The 9,956-nt window shown below is 33.7% G+C and overlaps 1 protein-coding gene across 2 annotated transcripts in view; it reads right to left on the bottom strand.

Annotated features, from left to right (window-relative positions):
- The window catches only part of LOC106877085 (sterol O-acyltransferase 1), an 87,635-nt gene that overhangs the window by 42,036 nt on the left and 35,643 nt on the right, over positions 1–9,956 (bottom strand). Inside the window, exons 4-5 of one of the 2 annotated variants that reach the window (XM_014925870.2) lie at positions 7,401–7,525; positions 6,711–6,749 (exon numbers count right to left, since the gene is read on the bottom strand). In XM_014925870.2, the coding sequence (XP_014781356.1) occupies positions 6,711–6,749; positions 7,401–7,525 (164 nt within the window). The remainder of the gene's footprint in view (positions 1–6,710; positions 6,750–7,400; positions 7,526–9,956) is intronic. The other variant, XM_014925871.2, reaches the window with a different exon arrangement.

Below are 9,956 nucleotides of genomic sequence, written 5' to 3' on the forward strand. Positions count from 1 at the left end.
GTGACCGTTGCCAGTACCGCCTGACTGGCCTTGTAGAGTTTTCGAGCGAGATCGTTGCCAGTGCCCCTGGACTGGCTCTTGTGCGGGTGGCACATAAAAGACACCATTTCGAGCGTGGCCGTTTTCGTGCGGGTGACATGTAAAAGCACCCACTACACTCTCTGAGTGGTTGGCGTTAGGAAGGACATCCAGCTGTAGAAACTCTGCCAAATTTAGATTGGAGCCTGGTGTTGCCATCCGGTTTCACCAGTCCTCAGTCAAATCGTCCAACCCATGCTAGCATGGAAAGCGGACGTTAAACGATGATGATGATGTGTCTGTCCTCCTCATATATAGTAACAGTAACTTTTGACTCTTGGTATGCATGTACAGCCATTTATGTATGTACATCTGAACACACATATAGGTATTCATGTATTTATGTTTTTGTATTCCTGTATATCTGTATATGTTAATGTATGCATACATATGCATATATATATGAGTTTTTATGGCTCTTTATATCGTTTTTTTATATGCTTTCTGTATGCTTTTTTTACATGCTTTTATATTTGAATTTGAATTTTGTAAACTTCATGAACTGAATTTTGTATATCTCTGAAGAGGCCTAGTGAACCATGCATGTACCTCCATTGCATCCTTTTCATCTACTAATTTCTCCAGCTTACTGGAGTTATATAGATAGAATGGGGCATGCCAACGCTAGGCCGAAACAGCTGTAAAATTTTGTCCCTTCTTCGGTCGCTAGATGTACTTTTGAATTTGAAATTTTAATTGTTGATATGACATAGTATGTCATATGTGTCTGTATATTGTCTTTATTGTCCTTTTGGTTGAAAAATAAATGGATTAATTAACAGAGTACAGTGTCTGCAAGTTGATGAGTACCTCAGATTCCCCTCCATTTCCTTATTGCTATATATATAATATATATATATATATATATACACACACGAATATACACAAAATTATTATTATTATTATAGGTTATTGTTCAACCCCAGGTGAATCCTGATCTAACAGACCTATGATCAAAAGCATTCCAGCTGTGGCTATTCAGGAATTATATTAACCAATATGACCTTCCTTTTATGAAGACACTAGGGTGTGATTTGAGGGAGAAAATTAACAGCTATTTTTAACAGATTAAACCACATAAAAAGATCCCTAATTACTTTGTATAATAAAATAATATAATATATTATATAATATAACATAAAGTTATACAAATTAACACACATAGAAGCATATTTATATGTGAATAAAGGCAGCAGCTTATATTCTCCTAAAGTGTCTCCTTATGCAATACAGTTCTCAATAATTCAGTTTAAGTTGGTACCATAGAATGGAATACTGTACTGTTAAAATCAACAGTAACCATGTAAAACCAATGAGCTTTTAACAGCTTTCTGTGAGAATACAGATATTCTAGTAGGTTTGTGTCATGGAAGAACTACTAACAGTATGGCTTTAAGTCTTCTAACACATTGCTATGGATGAATAAGGTCACTACTTTATGGGTGCTTTGGAAAAAGCAACAGTTTATGCCACAGTGAAAACTCTTGAATGAAATCTCTTGGACTGGCAATTTAACTTCCTCCTGGTAGCCACTGTAGATAATATACTTCTACATGTCCTACAGTGTATCTTCTGGATGACAATAGTAAGGCCAAGACATGTGGGCAGTCCAGAGTTTCCATATATAATATTATGCAGGGGAGACCAGTCCAGTGGATCACTGCTTCATCATAACTGATGAAAGCTGCATATTGCATACTAGGAGTGAAAGCAAAATTATTCGGATTTCATCAGCTTTTCAAGAAGTTTCATCCTTTGGATTATAACGAAAATCAGTCAATAAATAATTTCTATTAACTGTTTAATAATTATAATCACAATTTAACTGTACCCCTTAATATAATAATGCATTTCTTACAGCATTTTTTTAAGAATTGAAGTTCAGTGCAGACAACTGGAAATATCAAGAAGATCTCATTGAGATAATTTGAACTCAAAAGGATATTAGAAAGCATTGAGAGTCTTGATGCTTTTGTTAATATTTCAGCAATTTGCAAAGACATGGACTTAGCTCCATAGAAACTGACTTCTATTTTAAACTATGTAACTTGATATTTCTTTAGGTTAGCTTAGAAGTATATTTTTAGTGTAGTTATCATTACATTAACTACCTAACAATCATATGTTACATTTTCATTTTGGCAATGAGTTAAACCATAATTGCTTTGTATTTACATAATATTTAACCCTGTTTAGTTCATCATTATCAGTCACAAGACAGTTCTAGTAAACTCATTTTAGGTAAATTTGTGATGAAAAACAACAAAAACAATGAAACAAAAGTACACAAAGTATGCTTTTGTTTCATTGTTTAAAGTATGCTAAGAAGAGAGGTATCAACATTTCAAATAAGTTAAGTTTTTGTCAAGATAGCAAAGAAGAGAAAATATTAAAAAAAATTATAGAAAACTGTTTTACCAGTGATATTGAAAAATAACACAAATAATGGTTGACAACGACAGAAAGGATGTGAGCAGGAGTATATAGTTTCTGGCAGAGGAGAATGTAGTGGGTGGTGAGTGATTGTTGGTCCAGCACAAAAAAAGAATGGAAACGAATGAGGTGACAAGCAATGTGAATGGCAGTATGTATGTTGAGTAATGAGTAGAAAGACAAAGTGGGTGGGTGACAGTGTGAATATAGTGTTATCTATGTAGGAGTAGTAGATAAAAGAGTCGGATGATGCAAATGTGCGTAAAGGAGGAAATTAGATGATAACTAATCCTTTCATTCCAGCAGGTGCAGTCATCTTCAACGGGAAAATGAATTGTTATTCCATGAGGAGTTGGGTGACATATGACTTTTGATGTTGGAAAAGACAGTGAGCAATGGAATAAGGACTGGGAAGGTCAGTGGAGCTGATAAGGGCTTGCAAATGTTTCTTTTGAGATCTCTTGAAATTGCACATTCAGCAGATGCTCCCTTGACCAGTTTCATCTATATGTAAGGGACCAAAACGTTAGAGCTGCAAGTGACCTGACCTGGGTTTCTTCTAGAAGCAAAGACAGGTTTGACAGTAGGAGCATTAACAAGCAGACTATCTGGATATGATATGAGGAATGAAGGAAATCTGGACTATTTAAAGGATAAAAGCTACTCTGGATATTTGTAGAACATGGTAGAGTCAGATGTGAAGGAATGGAAATTATTGTGGATAGATAATTATGTTCCAGAGATTAATTGGTGGTGGGGCAAGTATGAGAAAGGAGAATACAAATACAGTCAGCAAAATTATGATACGGGACTATGTCAGGATCATGATGATGGAGAAAATAGTGGAATATTATTGTAAACTACTTGCTGGTTACCATAAAATCCAGATCTCTCTATATGCCACCTTCCTCATCCCAGAGAAATACAACTGATATAGGCAGCAACTAATGACCATACAGCTCAGGGGTGGGAAATGGTGAAACGAGAAAATCTGGACTTCAAGGTAGCTAACAAACAAATTAGTGTGCATTATTACTCCATTTTTTCCCTCAAATGCAATAACAACCAACACCACACACTCTCATTATTGATCCTACTTCTACCCCACTGCCCATTCCCATCATCCATCCAACAAACCACATTCGCTTCTTCCAACCTCTCAACCATCACTCCTGCAAATTTTACCTCTATAATTTCCATTTCCTCCAATATGATCCTGCAATTTCCACATCTTTCCAGAAAACCCTTTCTACTTCTTGACACATGTTCACAACTAGTGCAGCCTTTAAGGTCCATAGCCCCAACTCCTTACCACATCCAGCCTGCATCACCTACTTGTTTACTCTCATTTTGTAACAAACTTTCCCTTCATTCACATTATCTTTCTGCACAGTCCCAGGTCCATTTTCCTAATCATTGATCAGTTTTTTTGCACCTCCAAGAATGCAACTTATTTCATTAAATGCCAACATAAAAATTTTTATATATATTTATATATATATATATGTATGAAACCAATCAAAGGATAACCGCTCAGTTCAGAAAGCATCTACTGGACAGACAACAATACTGGCAGATCTCAACAACCACTGTTTGGAACTTTAACTCTACAAGGCATTCCCATTATCATACTGCCACTTGTTGGCCTTTCCAATATCACAGAATAAAGATTGATTTTTTTCTCTGTTGGAGATGGCTATTCCAACTGGAATCAATAGCTGATTAGCTTTCCTCTGAGCCTGCCATACAGCTCTATCAACATAGGCATTCACCCCATCTGAATCTTTCACCAAACAATTCACACAAATATGCTTACTATATCCACACAAATTTATCTCATTTCACCTAATCACTCCAATGTTTCTTTCACCAACATATTCTCAAACACATAGTAACAATTTCTGTTACCCACTCACTCAAACATAAGTACAGCCATTCACATATGTTACTGCTTTCTACTTCATTCACTCACCATTCAATACACTCTTCTCTGTCAGAAACCTCATAGTTCAGCCCACCACTGTTCTGTCATTGCTTCCCATGCCTCTTCAATAATACATGTAAAACTTTGCTTCTGAAAATTTTTAATACTTTTTCCGTCCCTTGCTTACAAAAGGCATTCTTGTTCAAAACCTCTTTTCTTCTTGGTGTAAGTACACCAACTTTATACACCTTCAGTTTGCAGCTTTTGTGGTTTTTTTAATAACGAATTTGATTATCTGAATTGTATTCACTGGTGCAGACCATCAATGACTATTTGGATTCTGACTTGTCTTAATTTTATAATGCCAAGTTTTTGTCTGTTTTAGTAGTTGTACAATATTTATTCACTCTATTACTATTATTCTTTCCCATTATACATCCACACCACTTCAGTTTTTTATTAACCTAAAAGATGATCTTAAGCTCTAAAACCTTAAGTATTTTCTTCAATTAACTTACACCGCACGCATGCATGTATACACACACACACACACATTTGTTTTTACAAGCTAATATGAAAAGCTTTGAAAATTTATATATTTGCTAAAGAATTTCCACAACATGTATCTTTAGCATTCAGTTAAGGAGAAAGCCAATTTTTCACAGCGACAGACTGAGTCAATCCTACTATGTCTATTTGTCATGGAGGGCGAAAACGTTAACAGCCAACCACCAACCTATTGCTCTCATTTCCAGTATTTCAAAAATAATGGTGCTGATTGTAAGCAACCAGCTCCTTCATCACCCTAGGTCTCTCTCAAACCTAAGTGATTACTGAAACATTTCCTGTAGAGTCACAGCTACCATGAGATTTATTAGGCACTAGAAGTCTTTCACTTAAGAACTTCAGTGAAAATAAGGTTGTTGCTCTAGACACAAGTAGAGCTTTTGTTTATGTCTGGTATGGAGCCATGGGCTATTTCATTTCTTGTTTCATGGATTAGAAGTTTTTGACCATACCTCTCCATTGCAGTATGCACTGACAGAACTCTCAGCAAAACACATTTTATGATGAACTCTAGTGCACTCTAAGGGTCAGTTGTGTCTCCCACAATTTTCTTTCTATATATTAATGACCTACTAACTCACACTTCAAATCATACATTTGTATAACAATGATACTTGCCTTCTCTCTTTATCCTACATACACACATACACATTATTTAAGTGGAACCAATACAATATCTCAGACCTGTATTGCTATCTTGAACAAAGACCTCAGGAAAAAATCTTTCAATGGATATCTAATATAGTCTCTATTAATACAACCAAAATAAAATTACTATACAAAAAAAGGAAACTAGCTTGAGCCAAACATTATACAAGAAATAAGGTGTCCTAAAAAGATTAAAAAAACACAATATCAGGACAAACTGATATTTATATACTTTTACTAAAAGTATCCCAAACAAATTTCCTGTTCATGACTAGAAATTACTTCAAACCTAATCAGTTGCTGAGCCTCTACAAAGTTTATGTGTGATTCCCATTTGAGTTCTGCTGCTACATGTCACAAACAATCTAAAATAAGAAGGCTATTTGCTGACTGGTGAAGGGTCACTCACTATAATTACTGATGCTGAGAAAGTGTTACTTTTATCATTCAACAATGGCCCCTGCTCCTCTGAACAAGCCAAATCTGCCCAAGATAACCTGAAGCATCCATCTCTCCTCCTCTGACCACCACTACTCGCCTACCTATCACTACCAATGTATACTAAGCACTTTGCAATCATTCTTTCCTTCTGAAAGCTGGAAGATCCTGTAATGAATCTTCTCCTGATATACATACTTTTGCACATGCTTTCCTACAGAAGTTCAAGATGAAAATACAGCACACCCATCTCACCACCATAAAAGCCTACAAAGGGTATGGAGACTGTTCTTCCACCTCTTACTAACTAAAAGGAAAAAAATGAAAATAAATAATAAAATCGAAATTGCATTTTACCAAAAAAAAATTAATAAATCTGCAGTGTACACAAAAGCGGAAAGGTGTGAATAGCCAATTGGAAACTTTTAAAATACACCGAGTCTTAACATTAAATATTTATTTCTAACAGAAGTGCCAGGCCACAATTTAAGTAGAATATTAAATATATGTGCAAGAATTGTGCTATATATATATACATATATATATATACATATAAATATATATATATATATATATAAAATACACACATACACACACACAAAATATAAGTAAATAAACTTGCAATTTCTTATTTTCTTTTCTATTCCAATTTTTGTTCCAACTGCATTGTAATAAAAATAATATTCAGCAGCAAATTTTAAAAAAGTAAATAACAAAAAACTGAAAAGCTAAATAAAAAAAAGTTTTAAATTAAAATGAAGAAGCATATCAAAAAGCAGTACAAAAAAGCATTTGCAACAGAAAGAAATAAAGCAAAGAATTTTAAAGTATCATGTTTCTTAAAGTTTACACAGCTGGCACCTTTCAAACTTACATCCTATAGTTAATATATAAAAAAATATTATTTAGCCTCAACATTATATTTTTATATGGCTTTTCCAGCAAAAGTATTTGAGATTTCTGGTGTAAAAAATTAAGTAAATATTTTCACTCAAGTTACTGTTTACGCTATTCTTAAATTAATTGAGTCAATTATATTAGGTCAGGATTATTTTAGGGCTTTTTGTTTTTGTAACCTTGTATGAGAATAAATATATAATAAGAATCACCTAACCAAAATCCCTGTTATATAATTCACATTGTTATGGTCCCTAGTTGAAAACTGAGAAATAGAAAATGACTGTGGTATAAGCTAAATATAAATTAAAACTGTTATTAAAAAATATAAGCAAAAAAAAAAAAAGCATTTAATACAAAACTCTCAATTAAGATTTTAGAAAACCATAAGGAAATGAAAATATATAGAGCTTACCTGTTAGGTTTAATTTCAAAAAGAGACTGTGGATTCTGTTCAATTTGTTCAACTTCTGATACAAATTCTTCAAATAAACACTCTAGTTCTCGGCTCATTTGTTCAATCAAATCTGCTTGTAATTTCTGTAGGAATACATTTTGGTGTTGGATTTTAAACATTTTCACATAACTATACAACAGAGTTTATAGTTGTACAGTCCACACTAAATTTTAACATTTTTCATTAATCAATTAGTGCAATAAGATTTAACCATTTAAATTTTATTTTATTTACTTGTATGAAAAGGAAGAAAAACAATCATCATAGCCATTTTAGGCTTCACTAGACTAAAAAATAAAGATAATTTGAATTGCTAATAGACATGGGTTAAGAAAGAGTGCTAGGTAGATGCAGTTCTGGAGAAGATGTGAAAAGGAGTATACTACAAAGTTTAGAGAATAAGACATAAGATGGTGGTAAGAGATTAAAGTAAATTTAGATGAGATAGAATTGAGTTCTGAGCTCAGAAGAGAAGTAGCTACTGTGTTATAGAGACAGAAAGAGGATATAGGTTGATAGTGGGTGAGTGTTGTTCCAAGATGTGTGAGCAATACTCCAGTATAAGGTGTACTTTTCCTCAGTAAATAGTAGCAGCTATTGAGAGTTACTTTAACATAAAAATTTAAGGTAGGCAGAAATTAAAAAAATTATAGAACACAAAGACCATAATATTAATATATTTTTCGAGCTTCACAATTAGTAAAGGACTCAGAATATATTTCTTTAGGTTTACATAATTAGCATAAGTTTCAAACTTCACAGCTAGTGAATGTTTTCAAAATATATTGTTATGTCCATAATGTTAACATATTTAAAACTTAGTAGCTGGCTAGTAAATAACTCAATATACATTTCTTTTATTTAATTGACTTAAAAGAAATTGATTTCAGTCACATTGCATTGCCAGTAATGATGTATTTAGTGCATATTCTTCTGTAGATACACACACTCACCATGCTGATCTACAACAGAACTAAACAGGGTTAATATTAGTGTAGGGAATGTTGAGAAGCATATGCACTGATAGGAAATGTATGAGGCATTCATCTAAAGTAAAGTCAGTTAATGAAGCTAAAGAGACATGTGCGCAGTTCATTGTCAACAGTAAGAAAAAACATGTATATAGATACTTCAACACTAAATTATGCAATTATTTTTTGTCAAAGGTCAGTAACACATATTTGGAACATTTCGTTACAGATTTTGTTCCAATACCAGTATGTCAAAAACTGAACAATAAACATATCACATTTGTCACATTCTACATTTGCTGCATTATATAAAGTCACTTGAATCTAATGATGTCTTAACTTTTTTAAGATATGTTTGTAAGTGAACCCAGAATTTGCATTATAGGCTCTTGTGTTTTTTGTTAAGTCAATATAAAACTTTGTATTAAAAATAAGCAACAGTGACTAGAGTGTAATTCAATATAAGTCTTTATCACAATTTTATAATATATTTAAAATTGTAAAATTATGTAATCACTGATTTGTTTCTCCAGGCAACATAAGATTACACATCAAAGACTAACTGATTCAAAGTCTTTATAATTCAATAATTTCCATTCTAAATAAATAACCAGCAGCTTAATAATCAAGAAGCAAGAATATTATTAGGTTGTCAAGAAAGTTCTTGCAGAATTTTTAATTTTGGTTTTAAATGATGTATTTTCAAATTAATTTTCGTTAAATTACTTTTTAAAGCCCGTTTTTCGCTCTATCTAATCGTGTTACTCCTTTTCTTTTTGAATAGTTTGGCCATTTTTTCTGGAATGTTGAATACAACATGGACAAATTCGCACAAGTTTTTTTTTTCCAGTTCAAGCTAGGCCAAAAAGCTGCTGAAACAGCTTGTGATATCAAGGATGTGTTTGGCCTAGGAACCACTAATGAACATACAGCACAATGGTGGTTCAAGAAATTTTGTAGCGGTGACGAGAGTTTTGAAGATGATAAGTGTAGTGGTCGGCCATCGGATGTTGACAACGATCGACTAAGAGCCTTAGTTGAAGCCAATTTATGCACAGTTGTTTGAGAGCTTGCTTCTGAATTAGACATAACGTATACAACAATTTCCAACCACTTGAAAGAGATTGGAAAAACAAAAATACTTGAGAAATGGGTGCTGCACGAATTGAATGACAACCAAAAAAAAAAGAAGAAAAAAAACCCTGTTTTGAAGTGTTGTCTTCCCTTCTTTTACACAACAAGAATGATCCGTTTCTCGACCAGATTGTGACTTGTGATGAAAAGTGGATTCTTTACGACAACCAACGACACTCAGCTCAGTGGCTGGATGCCGACAAAGCTCCACGGTACATCTCAAAGCCAAAGTTGCGCCCAAAAAAAGTGACTGTTTGGTGGTCTGCGACCGGTCTCATCCATCACAGCTTTTTGGATCCAGGCAAAACCATTACGGCGGAGAAGTACTGTCAGCAAATGGATGAAATGCATAAGAAACTCCGACAACAACAGCCAGCATTGGTCAATAGAAAAGGACCAATTCTTTTCC

Source organism: Octopus bimaculoides, chromosome 1 (genome assembly GCF_001194135.2).
Source record: "Octopus bimaculoides isolate UCB-OBI-ISO-001 chromosome 1, ASM119413v2, whole genome shotgun sequence".
Lineage (NCBI taxonomy): Eukaryota > Metazoa > Mollusca > Cephalopoda > Octopoda > Octopodidae > Octopus > Octopus bimaculoides.